General features: G+C 43.5%; 1 protein-coding gene across 1 annotated transcript; it reads left to right on the forward strand.

Annotated features, from left to right (window-relative positions):
• The first annotated feature begins 12,179 nt into the window (after window positions 1–12,179).
• Window positions 12,180–14,382, forward strand: LOC139567320 (voltage-dependent calcium channel gamma-2 subunit-like). Its single transcript, XM_071388724.1, has 2 exons — window positions 12,180–12,349; window positions 13,806–14,382. Exons 1-2 carry the CDS (start codon window positions 12,241–12,243, stop codon window positions 14,348–14,350), a joined length of 654 nt encoding a protein of 217 aa, XP_071244825.1. The 5' UTR covers window positions 12,180–12,240; the 3' UTR covers window positions 14,351–14,382.
• Window positions 14,383–15,041: the final 659 nt, after the last annotated feature.

The raw sequence follows: 15,041 nt of genomic DNA on the forward strand, positions 1-15,041 counted from the left end.
GAACTGCACCCGCCTTCCCCTGGATGTCAGTAACCAATGAGAAGTGGAATGGGCCTTCTAGGTAGCTCTCAGAGGTTATAAAACACCAAGGAGTGAGAGTAGCCCCCCTTTCGACGCAAGCCCTTACGCAGGATGGGACCTCCGGACGCCATTTTCACAGGCTCGGTTATCAACTTGAAATGTATCCGTCTGTAATTTAATTCGATATAGGACTTAGAAACATCATAAGGTAGTTAATTTAAACCGTTTTATAGCAATTTATATCCGTTTAGTGCGATTCTGAGGAATTTCTTTGTCGTGCACTTTCTAGCTTTGGGAACGTTTCGCGGTCTCGGTCGTTGTTAGTGGACATTTCGAAGGACAGAGGACATCTATCGACCAAAAGACGTTTATAACATAGAAAGGATACATTGCCCAAGAATATGATGGAAGATCAGCTCAAAGTAAGCAATATTTAATATGATAAACCGTGTTTCTGTCGAAATATTTTAAACGCATACATCGCCATTTTGTTTTGTATAGCTTCACTTGGCCAACCCTGTATTGAAAAGTAAGGATAATTTTAAAAATGTAAATCAGCGGTTGCATTAAGAACTAATTTGTCTTTCGATTCCTGTCAACCCTGTATTTTTTAGTCAAGTATATGATTAGCTTTTAATTAAACTAGATCACTCTGATAGATGACGTCAGACATATTGAGGCTTGATTTCCTAGTATTTTCATTGTGTAACCACGGTTTTGTATGGCTAAATATGCACCTTTTCGAACAAACTGTATATGTATGTTGTAAAATGATGTTACAGGAGTGTCATCGGAAGAATTCTGAGAAGGTTAGTGAAAAAATTAATATCTTTTGGCGGTGATTACGTTATAGCGCTCTTTGGCTGGAATCGATGCTCTGGTAACGTTTTCACATGTAGTATGCTAACTTATCGATTTATTGTGTTTTCGCTGTAAAACGCTTAGAAAATCTGAAATATTGTCTGGAATCACAAGATCTGGGTCTTTCCATTGCTATGCTTTGTCTATTCTTATGAAATGTTTTATGATGAGTAAATTGGTCATACACGTTGCTCTATCTAGTAATTCTAGTCGATTTGCGATGGTCGGTGCAATTGTAAACTGTGATTTCTACCTGAAATATGCACTTTTTTCTAACAAAAACTATCCTATACCATGAATATGTTATCAGACTGTCATCTGAAGAGGTTTTTTCTTGGTTAGTGGATATCAATATCTTAGTTGAGCCGAATTGGTGATAGCACCTGAAGGAGTAAGAAACTGATGGAGTTAGAATAGTGGTGTATTTTGCTAACGTGTTTAGCTAATAGATTTACATATTTTGTCTTCCCTGTAAAACATTTTAAAAATCTGAAATGGTGGCTTTATTCACAAGATCTGTATCTTTCATCTGGTGTCTTGGACTTGTGATTTAATGATATTTAGATGCTACTATCTACTTCTGAAGCTATGCTATCTATGCTAATCAGTGTGTGGGGGGTGGGGGGTGATCCCGGATACGGGGTTGAGGTTCGGTAAAGGTTAAGGAAAAGTTTAAGGAAAAGTGTTTTTTTTCAATTTCATGCTTGAAACTCGCTGAAATTGGTTCCTATCCTCTAGTTTAAGCAGTACTGCAAAAAAATTCACTAACAGAGTGCATTAAACACGATTTAGAGCTTGTTTAAGGAAAAGTGTTTTTTTTCAATTTCATGCTTGAAACTCGCTGAAATTGGTTCCTATCCTCTAGTTTAAGCAGTACTGCAAAAAAATTCACTAACAGAGTGCATTAAACACGATTTAGAGCTTGTTTAACTTCTTGCAACTATAGGGGGTGCTGTTCCGCATTAGCATATTTGTGTCTCCAAATTAAACTGCCTCGTGCTAAATTCTTGATCGTACAATATGCATATTATTGTTATTATTGGATAGAAAACAGTCTATAGTTTCTATAGGAGTTGAAATTTTGTCTCTGAGTGGTACAGAACAATTTCTACAGCACTTTTCATGACAGGGTTCAGATTTCAGAAATTTTTACCTCTGATCTGGGGTCTGTTTATAAGGCCACAGTGAATGCTATGAAGAAACCGACACTGCCTACGTCTTCCTCTGGGTGTCTGTACGTCATCACGTTTTCAATGAAGTCGATGGGACGTTCACAGCCATTATAAATGACAAAAATGTACAGAGACCCCTCTTTCTCAACGTGCGCCTCAAGCGTGAAGGCCATCGGACCTGCCTCGTTCCAAATCGTTTTCTAACCAGCAGTATTTCTCCGGTCATGTTTTCAGTCGTTATAGTTGTTAAAAACATCATAATGTAGTGAATTTTAACCGTTTTATATCAATTTATATCCGTTTAGTGCGATTTTGAGGAATTTCTTTGTCGTGCACTCTGAAAGTTTGGACACGCTTTAGGGTGTCGGTCGTTGGTGATGGACATTTCGAAGGACAGAGGACATCTATCGACCAAAAGACGTTTATAACATAGAAAGGATACATTGCCCAAGAATATGATGGAAGATCAGCTCAAAGTAAGCAATATTTAATATGATAAACCGTGTTTCTGTCGAAATATTTTAAACGCATACATCGCCATTTTGTTTGGTATAGCTTCACTTGGCCAACCCTGTATTGAAAAGTAAGGATAATTTTAAAAATGTAAATCAGCGGTTGCATTAAGAACTAATTTGTCTTTCGATTCCTGTCAACCCTGTATTTTTTAGTCAAGTATATGATTAGCTTTTAATTAAACTAGATCACTCTGATAGATGACGTCAGACATATTGAGGCTTGATTTCCTAGTATTTTCATTGTGTAACCACGGTTTTGTATGGCTAAATATGCACCTTTTCGAACAAACTGTATATGTATGTTGTAAAATGATGTTACAGGAGTGTCATCGGAAGAATTCTGAGAAGGTTAGTGAAAAAATTAATATCTTTTGGCGGTGGTTACGTTATAGCGCTCTTTGGCTGGAATCGATGCTCTGGTAACGTTGGAACATGTAGTATGCTAACTTATCGATTTATTGTGTTTTCGCTGAAAAACGCTTAGAAAATCTGAAATATGGTCTGAAATCACAAGAACTGGGTCTTTCCATTGCTATGCTTTGTCTATTTTTATGAAATGTTTTATGATGAGTAAATTGGTCATACACGTTGCTCTATCTAGTAATTCTAGTGGATTTGTGATGGTCGGTGCAATTGTAAACTGTGATTTCTACCTGAAATATGCACTTTTTTCTAACAAAAACTATCCTATACCATGAATATGTTATCAGACTGTCATCTGATGGTTTTTTTTATAGGTTATTGGCTATCAATATCTTAGTTGAGCCGAATTGGTGATAGCACCTGAAGGAGTAAGAAACTGATGGAGTTAGAATAGTGGTGTATTTTGCTAACGTGTTTAGCTAATAGATTTACATATTTTGTCTTCCCTGTAAAACATTTTAAAAATCTGAAATGGTGGCTTTATTCACAAGATCTGTATCTTTCATCTGGTGTCTTGGACTTGTGATTTAATGATATTTAGATGCTACTATCTACTTCTGAAGCTATGCTATCTATGCTAATCAGTGTGTGGGGGGTGGGGGGTGCTCCCGGATCCGGGTTTCTGAGGCAGTAAAAGTTAAGCAGTACTGCAAAAAAATTCACTAACAGAGTGCATTAAACACGATTTAGAGCTTGTTTAAGGAAAAGTGTTTTTTTTCAATTTCATGCTTGAAACTCGCTGAAATTGGTTCCTATCCTCTAGTTTAAGCAGTACTGCAAAAAAATTCACTAACAGAGTGCATTAAACACGATTTAGAGCTTGTTTAAGGAAAAGTGTTTTTTTTCAATTTCATGCTTGAAACTCGCTGAAATTGGTTCCTATCCTCTAGTTTAAGCAGTACTGCAAAAAAATTCACTAACAGAGTGCATTAAACACGATTTAGAGCTTGTTTAAGGAAAAGTGTTTTTTTTCAATTTCATGCTTGAAACTCGCTGAAATTGGTTCCTATCCTCTAGTTTAAGCAGTACTGCAAAAAAATTCACTAACAGAGTGCATTAAACACGATTTAGAGCTTGTTTAAGGAAAAGTGTTTTTTTTCAATTTCATGCTTGAAACTCGCTGAAATTGGTTCCTATCCTCTAGTTTAAGCAGTACTGCAAAAAAATTCACTAACAGAGTGCATTAAACACGATTTAGAGCTTGTTTAAGGAAAAGTGTTTTTTTTCAATTTCATGCTTGAAACTCGCTGAAATTGGTTCCTATCCTCTAGTTTAAGCAGTACTGCAAAAAAATTCACTAACAGAGTGCATTAAACACGATTTAGAGCTTGTTTAAGGAAAAGTGTTTTTTTTCAATTTCATGCTTGAAACTCGCTGAAATTGGTTCCTATCCTCTAGTTTAAGCAGTACTGCAAAAAAATTCACTAACAGAGTGCATTAAACACGATTTAGAGCTTGTTTAAGGAAAAGTGTTTTTTTTCAATTTCATGCTTGAAACTCGCTGAAATTGGTTCCTATCCTCTAGTTTAAGCAGTACTGCAAAAAAATTCACTAACAGAGTGCATTAAACACGATTTAGAGCTTGTTTAAGGAAAAGTGTTTTTTTTCAATTTCATGCTTGAAACTCGCTGAAATTGGTTCCTATCCTCTAGTTTAAGCAGTACTGCAAAAAAATTCACTAACAGAGTGCATTAAACACGATTTAGAGCTTGTTTAAGGAAAAGTGTTTTTTTTCAATTTCATGCTTGAAACTCGCTGAAATTGGTTCCTATCCTCTAGTTTAAGCAGTACTGCAAAAAAATTCACTAACAGAGTGCATTAAACACGATTTAGAGCTTGTTTAAGGAAAAGTGTTTTTTTTCAATTTCATGCTTGAAACTCGCTGAAATTGGTTCCTATCCTCTAGTTTAAGCAGTACTGCAAAAAAATTCACTAACAGAGTGCATTAAACACGATTTAGAGCTTGTTTAAGGAAAAGTGTTTTTTTTCAATTTCATGCTTGAAACTCGCTGAAATTGGTTCCTATCCTCTAGTTTAAGCAGTACTGCAAAAAAATTCACTAACAGAGTGCATTAAACACGATTTAGAGCTTGTTTAAGGAAAAGTGTTTTTTTTCAATTTCATGCTTGAAACTCGCTGAAATTGGTTCCTATCCTCTAGTTTAAGCAGTACTGCAAAAAAATTCACTAACAGAGTGCATTAAACACGATTTAGAGCTTGTTTAAGGAAAAGTGTTTTTTTTCAATTTCATGCTTGAAACTCGCTGAAATTGGTTCCTATCCTCTAGTTTAAGCAGTACTGCAAAAAAATTCACTAACAGAGTGCATTAAACACGATTTAGAGCTTGTTTAAGGAAAAGTGTTTTTTTTCAATTTCATGCTTGAAACTCGCTGAAATTGGTTCCTATCCTCTAGTTTAAGCAGTACTGCAAAAAAATTCACTAACAGAGTGCATTAAACACGATTTAGAGCTTGTTTAAGGAAAAGTGTTTTTTTTCAATTTCATGCTTGAAACTCGCTGAAATTGGTTCCTATCCTCTAGTTTAAGCAGTACTGCAAAAAAATTCACTAACAGAGTGCATTAAACACGATTTAGAGCTTGTTTAAGGAAAAGTGTTTTTTTTCAATTTCATGCTTGAAACTCGCTGAAATTGGTTCCTATCCTCTAGTTTAAGCAGTACTGCAAAAAAATTCACTAACAGAGTGCATTAAACACGATTTAGAGCTTGTTTAAGGAAAAGTGTTTTTTTTCAATTTCATGCTTGAAACTCGCTGAAATTGGTTCCTATCCTCTAGTTTAAGCAGTACTGCAAAAAAATTCACTAACAGAGTGCATTAACTTTTACTGCCTCAGAAACCCGGATCCGGGAGCACCCCCCACCCCCCACACACTGATTAGCATAGATAGCATAGCTTCAGAAGTAGATAGTAGCATCTAAATATCATTAAATCACAAGTCCAAGACACCAGATGAAAGATACAGATCTTGTGAATAAAGCCACCATTTCAGATTTTTAAAATGTTTTACAGGGAAGACAAAATATGTAAATCTATTAGCTAAACACGTTAGCAAAATACACCACTATTCTAACTCCATCAGTTTCTTACTCCTTCAGGTGCTATCACCAATTCGGCTCAACTAAGATATTGATAGCCAATAACCTATAAAAAAAACCATCAGATGACAGTCTGATAACATATTCATGGTATAGGATAGTTTTTGTTAGAAAAAAGTGCATATTTCAGGTAGAAATCACAGTTTACAATTGCACCGACCATCACAAATCCACTAGAATTACTAGATAGAGCAACGTGTATGACCAATTTACTCATCATAAAACATTTCATAAGAATAGACAAAGCATAGCAATGGAAAGACCCAGATCTTGTGATTCCAGACAATATTTCAGATTTTCTAAGCGTTTTACAGCGAAAACACAATAAATCGATAAGTTAGCATACTACATGTGAAAACGTTACCAGAGCATCGATTCCAGCCAAAGAGCGCTATAACGTAATCACCGCCAAAAGATATTAATTTTTTCACTAACCTTCTCAGAATTCTTCCGATGACACTCCTGTAACATCATTTTACAACATACATATACAGTTTGTTCGAAAAGGTGCATATTTAGCCATACAAAACCGTGGTTACACAATGAAAATACTAGGAAATCAAGCCTCAATATGTCTGACGTCATCTATCAGAGTGATCTAGTTTAATTAAAAGCTAATCATATACTTGACTAAAAAATACAGGGTTGACAGGAATCGAAAGACAAATTAGTTCTTAATGCAACCGCTGATTTACATTTTTAAAATTATCCTTACTTTTCAATACAGGGTTGGCCAAGTGAAGCTATACCAAACAAAATGGCGATATATGCGTTTAAAATATTTCGACAGAAACACGGTTTATCATATTAAATATTGCTTACTTTGAGCTGATCTTCCATCATATTCTTGGGCAATGTATCCTTTCTATGTTATAAACGTCTTTTGGTCGATAGATGTCCTCTGTCCTTCGAAATGTCCACTAACAACGACCGAGACCGCGAAACGTGTCCCAAAGCTAGAAAGTGCACGACAAATAAATTCCTCAGAATCGCACTAAACGGATATAAATTGCTATAAAACGGTTAAAATTCACTACATTATGATGTTTTTAACAACTATAACGACTGAAAACATGACCGGAGAAATACTAGCTGGTTAGAAAACGATTTGGAACGAGGCAGGTCCGATGGCCTTCACGCTTGAGGCGCACGTTGAGAAAGAGGGGTCTCTGTACATTTTTGTCATTTATAATGGCTGTGAACGTCCCATCGAGTTCATTGAAAACGTGATGACGTACAGACACCCAGAGGAAGACGTAGGTAGTGTCGGTTTCTTCATAGCATTCACTGTGGCCTTATAAACAGACCCCAGATCAGAGGTAAAAATTTCTGAAATCTGAACCCTGTCATGAAAAGTGCTGTAGAAATTGTTCTGTACCACTCAGAGACAAAATTTCAACTCCTATAGAAACTATAGACTGTTTTCTATCCAATAATAACAATAATATGCATATTGTACGATCAAGAATTGAGTACGAGGCAGTTTAATTTGGAAATGTAAAAAAAAAAATAATGCTAACAGCTCCCCCTATTGACAAAAGGTTTTAAATAAAGGTAAAAAAAAAAAAAAAAAAAAAGGGAGAGATAGAGAGAGAGAATTTTGCTGACTCTGGAGAAGGCTGTGTGTGTGTGTGTGTGTGTGCGTGCGTGCGTGCGTGCGTGCGTGTGAGATGTGGGGTTATTGTATCTTTAAGATAATGCACCTTGACTGCACATGTCAATGAGCAGGGGGAAGGTGGGGTTAATGCGACAGGCCAGGGGGGAGGATGGGGGTAGAAAGGGGAGGTTGGTGCCCGGCCAACTCTGAGGTCACCTTAATATTTAATCAGCCTGGCCAACCGGAACCTTCCCCTGGAACACACGCTCTCTCTCTCTCTCTCTCTCTCTCTACTTCTCTCTCCCCCTCTCTCTCTCTCCCTCTCTCTCTCCCTTTCTCTATCCCTCTCTTTCTCCCTCTCTCTATCGCTCTCTTTCTCCCTATCACTCCCTCTTCCCCCCTCTCTACACCACTCTCCCCCTTTTCTCTCCCTTTCTCTCCCCCCTCTCCACCACTCCCCCCTTTTGCTCCCTCTCTCTCCCCCTCTGACAGCTGTGCAGAAAAATGGAGAGGATGGAGAGATGGGAAATAAAGAGGGAGGAACGGAGTGAGGGGGGTACAAGAAACACCACTCGCCCCCTCTTACAGAAACACACAGACATTTAGTTGTACCATTGGCTGTCCCAGAGACTGTTGCCCGGTGACCACGGCAATGCAACGCTGGAGGACAGCGAATAAGCCAACCAGAGGTCAAAGACACAGACAGCTGATGGACAGACAGATAAGAAAGTAAGCAGGGACAAAGATGGAGAGATAGAGAGATGGAGAGATAGAGAGATAGAGAGATGGAGGGATAGAGAGATAGAGAGATGGAGAGATAGAGAGATGGAGGGATAGAGAGATAGAGAGATGGAGAGATAGAGAGATAGAGAGATGGAGAGATAGAGAGATAGAGAGATGGAGGGATGGAGGGATAGAGAGATAGAGAGATGGAGAGATGGAGAGATGGAGGGATAGAGAGATAGAGAGATGGAGAGATAGAGATACGGAGAGGTGGCGGGATAGAGAGATGGAGGGATAGAGAGATGGAGATACAGAGAGGTGGCGGGATAGAGAGATGGAGGGATATAGAGATGGAGATACAGAGAGGTGGCGGAATAGAGAGATGGAGGGATAGAGAGATGGAGATACAGAGAGGTGGCGGGATAGAGAGATAGAGGGATAGAGAGATGGAGGGATAGAGAGATGGAGGGATACAGAGAGGTGGCGGGATAGAGAGATGGAGGGATAGAGAGATGGAGGGATATAGAGATGGAGATACAGAGAGGTGGCGGGATAGAGAGATGGAGGGATATAGAGATGGAGGGATAGAGAGATGGAGGGATACAGAGAGGTGGCGGGATAGAGAGATGGAGGGATAGAGAGATGGAGATACAGAGAGGTGGCGGGATAGAGAGATGGAGGGATATAGAGATGGAGGGATAGAGAGATGGAGGGATACAGAGAGATGGAGGGATATAGAGATGGAGATACAGAGAGGTGGCGGGATAGAGAGATGGAGGGATATAGAGATGGAGGGATAGAGAGATGGAGGGATATAGAGATGGAGATACAGAGAGATGGAGGGATAGAGAGATGGAGGGATATAGAGATGGAGATACAGAGAGGTGGCGGGATAGAGAGATGGTGGGATGGAGAGATGGAGATACAGAGAGGTGGCGGGATAGAGAGATGGAGATACAGAGAGGTGTAGAGAGATGGAGGGATAGAGAGAGAGAGAGAGAGAGAGAGAGGTAGAGAGAGAGAGGTAGAGAGAGAGGGGGAGAGAGAGGTAGAGAGAGAGGTAGAGAGAGAGAGAGAGAGTTCTATGCCATCAAAAGAAACATAAAATTCGACATACCAATTAGGATCTGGCTAAAAATACTTGAATCAGTTATAGAAGCCATTGCCCTTTATGGTTGTGAGGTCTGGGGTCCGCTCACCAACCAAGAATTTACAAAATGGGACAACACCAAATTGAGACTCTGCATGCAGAATTCTATAAAAATATCCTCAGTGTACAACGTAAAACACCAAATAATGCATGTAGAGCAGAATAAAGCTGATACCCGCTAATTATCAAAATCCAGAAAAGAGACGTTAAATTCTACAACCACCTAAATGGAAGCGATTCCCAAACCTTCCATAATAAAGCCATCACCTCGGGCTCTGTTCATAAACACAAACACACCCCACAGAGCCCCAGGACAGCAACACAATTAGACCAAACCAAATTATGAGAAAACAAAAAGACAATTACTTGACACGTTGGAAAGAATTTACAAAAAAACTGAGCAAACTAGAATGCTATTTGGCCCTAAACAGAGAGGCCACAGTGGCAGAATATCTGACCACTGTGACTGACCCAAACTTAAGTTAGGAAATGTGTACAGACTCAGTGAGCATTGCCTTGCTATTGAGAAAGGCCATCGAAGACAGACCTGGCTCTCAAGAGAAGACAGGCTATGTGCACACTGCCCACACAATGAGGTGGAAACTGAGCTGCACTTCCTAACCTCCTGCCAAATGTATGACCATATTAGAGACACATATTTCCTTCAGATTACACAGACCCACAAAGAATTAGAAAACAAATTCAATTTTGATAAATTCCCATATCTACTGGGTGAAATACCACAGTGTGCCATCAGAGCAGCAAGATTTGGTCAACCAGTGAAGAACAAACACCATTGTAAATACAACCAATATTTATGTGTATTTATTTTCCTTTTTGTACTTGAACTATTTGCACATCATTACAACACTGTTTATAGACATAATATGACATTTTAAAAGTTATTGTTTATTTTGTTTACTGTTCATTTTTTATTGTTTATTTCACTTTTGTTTATTATCTATTTCACTTGCTTTGGCAATATAAACATATGTTTCCCATGCCAATAAAGCCCCTTGAATTGATTAGAATTTAATTGAATTGAGAGAGAGAGAGAGAGACAGAGAGAGAGACAGAGAGACAGAGAGACAGAGAGACAGAGAGATAGAGAGACAGAGAGACAGAGAGACAGAGAGACAGAGAGACAGAGAGGTGGAGTGAAGGGTGTCAACATTCCTAAAGTTGGAGTCTTCCAGAAGGTCTCCCTGTCAGCACTTTGGGGAAAAGAGAGAATGTACTTAAGATACATGGAGGGGTGGGGGAGACATGGAGGAGAAGAGGAGAGGGTTAGAGACGATGGGAGGGAGAGGGGGGAGACATGGAGGAGAAGAGGAGAGGGTTAGAGACGATGGGAGGGAGAGGGGGAGACATGGAGGAGAAGAGGAGAGGGTTAGAGAAGATGGGAGGGAGAGGGGGGAGACATGGAGGAGAAGAGGAGAGGGTTAGAGACGATGGGAGGGAGAGGGGGGAGATATGGAGGAGAAGAGGAGAGGGTTAGAGAAGATGGGAGGGAGAGGGGGAGACATGGAGGAGAAGAGGAGAGGGTTAGAGAAGATGGGAGGGAGAGGGGGGAGACATGGAGGAGAAGAGGAGAGGGTTAGAGACGATGGGAGGGAGAGGGGGAGACATGGAGGAGAAGAGGAGAGGGTTAGAGAAGATGGGAGGGAGAGGGGGAGACATGGAGGAGAAGAGGAGAGGGTTATAGACGATGGGAGGGAGAGGGGGAGACATGGAGGAGAAGAGGAGAGGGTTAGAGACGATGGGAGGGAGAGGGGGGAGACATGGAGGAGAAGAGGAGAGGGTTAGAGACGATGGGGGGGAGAGGGGGGAGACATGGAGGAGAAGAGGGAAGGGTTAGAGACGATGGGAGGGAGAGGGGGGAGACATGGAGGAGAAGAGGAGAGGGTTAGAGACGATGGGAGGGAGAGGGGGAGACATGGAGGAGAAGAGGAGAGGGTTAGAGAAGATGGGAGGGAGAGGGGGGAGACATGGAGGAGAAGAGGAGAGGGTTAGAGACGATGGGAGGGAGGGGGGGGGGACATGGAGGAGAAGAGGAGAGGCTTAGAGAAGATGGGAGGGAGAGGGGGGAGGATGAGGTGAGGTGGTGAAATGTTAAGCTAGTCTATAATTAAAGTTTCAAGTGTGCATGTTACCAGGAGTGACAGCTGTTCAGAGAAAGAGAAAGAGAGAGAGAGAGAGAGAGAGAGAGAGAGAGAGAGAGAGAGAGAGAGAGAGAGAGAGAGAGAGAGAGAGAGAGAGAGAGAGAGAGAGAGAGAGAGAGAGAGAGAGAGAGAGAGAGAGAGAGAGAGAGAGAGGGAGAGGGAGAGGGAGAGGGAGAGGGAGAGAGAGAGTTATGTCAAAATGTCTCTCACTTTCTCTATATGTAGGCAGTTTGTTATTCTTGGTACTGTCAAGTCTTGGTACTGTCATTATTTATTAGCCTTTTTTCCTTCAGTCTGTGTGTTAGTCATCCCACAGTATTTTACTCATTCACCTCATTTAGTGTGTGTGTGTGTGTGTGTGTGTGTGTGTGTGTGTGTGTGTGTGTGTGTGTGTGTGTGTGTGTGTGTGTGTGTGTGTGTGTGTGTGTGTGTGTGTGTGTGTGTGTGTGTGTGTGTGTGTGTCCCTCAGGTGCGGTGCGAGCCTCCAGTATCTTCCCCATCATGAGTGTGATCCTGCTCTTCATGGGAGGGCTGTGTATAGCTGCCAGCGAGTTCTACAAGTCACGCCACAACATCATCCTCAGCGCAGGCATCCTCTTCGTCTCCGCAGGTAGCCATGGAGGAAGGGAGGGTGAGGGTGAGGGAGGGAGGGTGAGAGGGAAGGAGTAGGGTTAGAGGGAGAGGGGGATAGAGGGAGGGAGGGAGGGTGAGAGGCAGGGGGTAGAGGTAGAGGGAGGGAGGGAATGAGGGAGGGAGGGTGAGAGGGAAGGGGTAGGGCGAGGGGGGTAGAGGGAGGGAAGGAAGGTGAGAAGGAAGGGGCAGGGATAGACGAAGGTAGGGAGGGGGTAGGGATAGAGGGAGAGGGGATAGAAGGAGGGTGAGAGGGAAAGGGGTAGGGATAGAGGGAGAGGGGGATAGAGGGAGGGGGGGTGAGAGAGGAGAGGGGAGGGGTAGGGATAGAGTTAGGGAGCGTGAGAGGGGAGGGGTAGGGATAGAGGGAGAGGGGGATAGAAGGAGGGTGAGAGGGGAGGGGTAGGGATAGAGGGAGGGAGGGTGAGAGGGGAGGGGTAGGGATAGAGGGAGGGAGGGTGAGAGGGGAGGGGTAGGGAGAGACGGATAGAGGGGAGGGGTAGGGATAGAGGGGAGAGTGAAGGAGATTAAGGGTCGGAGGGAAGGGAGAGAAAAGGAGGGAGAGAGGAAGAGAGAGAGGGGGAGTGAGGGAGACAGAGAGAGAGAGGAGTTCTAGGCTGGTCTAGATAACTATCTCCATGGTGCAGGTCAGACATATAGAGCACATCTCTCTCTCTCTCTCTCTCTCCCCTCTCCCACTCTCTCTCCCCCTCTATCTCTCTCCCCTCTCTCTCTCCTGTTGCTAGGCTGTGGAGAACCCATGAGGATCTCTAAAAATAAGGTGTCCCTGACACAGTTCTGCTCTGTTCTAGCCCCATCATTTACACATGTTATATATATGATGAAAGAACAGAGTGATAGAGAGACTGCAGAGAGAAAGACAGAGTCAGAGACAGATGATAGACACATAGAGAGCAAAAGAGACAAAGTGTAAGAGAGGGGGGCGGGGAGAGAAAGAGAGAGAGAGAGAGAGAGAGAGAAAGAGAGAGAGAGAGAGAGAGAGGAGGGGGGTGGGGAAGAGAGAGAGAGAGGAGGGGCGGGGAGAGAGAGAGAGAGGAGGGGGCGGGGAGAGAAAGAGAGCGAGAGAGAGAGAGAGAGAGAGGGAGGGGGCGGGGAGAGAAAGAGAGCAGAGAGAGAGAGAGAGAGAGGAGGGGGCGGGGAGAGAAAGAGAGCGAGAGAGAGAGAGAGAGAGAGAGAGAGAGAGAGAGAGAGAGAGAGAGAGAGAGAGAGAGAGAGAGAGAGGAGGGGGCGGGGAGAGAGAGAGAGAGAGAGAGAGAGAGAGAGAGAGAGAGAGAGAGAGAGAGAGATAGATGAGGCTGATGATGATGATGACCCCCTCTCCCCCCCATCTCTCTCCCTCTTCCCCCTCTCCCCCCCATCTCTCTCCCTCTTCCTCCTCTCCCCCCATCTCTCTCCCTCTTCCCCCTCTCCTCCAGGACTGAGTAACATCATCGGCATCATCGTCTACATATCAGCCAACGCGGGCGACCCGTCCAAGTCGGACTCGAAGAAGAACAGTTATTCTTATGGCTGGTCCTTCTACTTCGGCGCCCTCTCCTTCATCATGGCCGAGATGGTGGGCGTGCTCGCAGTGCACATGTTCATCGACCGCCACCGGCAGCTCCGCGTGGGGGCCGCCATCAGCGCCGCCGACTACCTCCAAGGCGCCGCCATCACGCGCATCCCCTCCTACCGCTACCGTTACCGGGGACGCTCGCGCTCCAGCTCCCGTTCCACCGGGGACGCATCCCGGGACACGTCCCCGGTGGGGCTGAAGGCATTCGGGGCGCTACCGTCGACGGAGCTGTCCATGTACACGTTGCCGCGGGATACGCTGAAGAACCAGACAGGCACGCCGACAGCCGCCTATAACTCAACCACGTTGGAACGGGACCACAGCTTCCTCCAGGTCCACAACAGTATTCAGAAAGACCTGACGGACACGGGCAGCGCAGCTAACCGCCGCACCACACCTGTATGAGAGACAGAGAGAGGGAGGGAGAGGGGGCGGAGAGAGGGGTGGAGGGATGGAGAGGGAGGGAGAGGGGGGCGGAGAGAGGGGTGGAGAGAAATGGAGGGATGGAGAGAGGGAGAGAGGGAGGGAGAGGGGGGCGGAGAGAGGGGTGGAGAGAGAAATGGAGGGATGGAGAGAGGGAGAGAGGGAGGGAGAGGGGGACGGAGAGAGGGGTGGAGAGAAATGGAGGGATGGAGAGAGGGAGAGAGGGAGGGAGAGAGGGGTGGAGAGAAATGGAGGGATGGAGAGAGGGAGGGAGAGGGGGGCGGAGAGAGGGGTGGAGAGAAATGGAGGGATGGAGAGAGGGTCAGAGGGAGAGAGAGAGAGGACTGTGAGGGAGGAAGAGAGTGAGAAAGAAGGAGGGATGAACAGAGCGTAACAGAACAAAACAGATGAGCTCTGCTTCCGTTCCGGATACTTCTACTACAGCGATGATGATGATGATGATGGTGATCATCATATGAGTTTCCATGTTGAAAAAAAGCGCAAAAAAATCTGAAAAAAGAAAATGCATGACTTTCCCATCTACCGTTGTTTAAGGAGTTTTAAACATGTTTGTAAAGTTATGACAGGGGAGGATGGGAAACGGGAGGAGTAGGGAGAAAGGAGGCAAGGGAGGGGATGGGGTGTCACTCTCTCTCTGTACACAGAGAAGGGA

This window comes from Salvelinus alpinus, unplaced genomic scaffold, assembly GCF_045679555.1.
Source record: "Salvelinus alpinus unplaced genomic scaffold, SLU_Salpinus.1 scaffold_209, whole genome shotgun sequence".
Taxonomy (NCBI): domain Eukaryota; kingdom Metazoa; phylum Chordata; class Actinopteri; order Salmoniformes; family Salmonidae; genus Salvelinus; species Salvelinus alpinus.

Bases quoted from the DNA above. Each gene is read 5' to 3' on its own strand.
- LOC139567320 (XM_071388724.1), top strand. From the start codon at position 12,241: ATGAGTGTGATCCTGCTCTTCATGGGAGGGCTGTGTATAGCTGCCAGC. The intron at 12,350-13,805 runs GTAGCCATGGAG...CCTCTCCTCCAG, and splicing joins CATCCTCTTCGTCTCCGCAG to GACTGAGTAACATCATCGGC.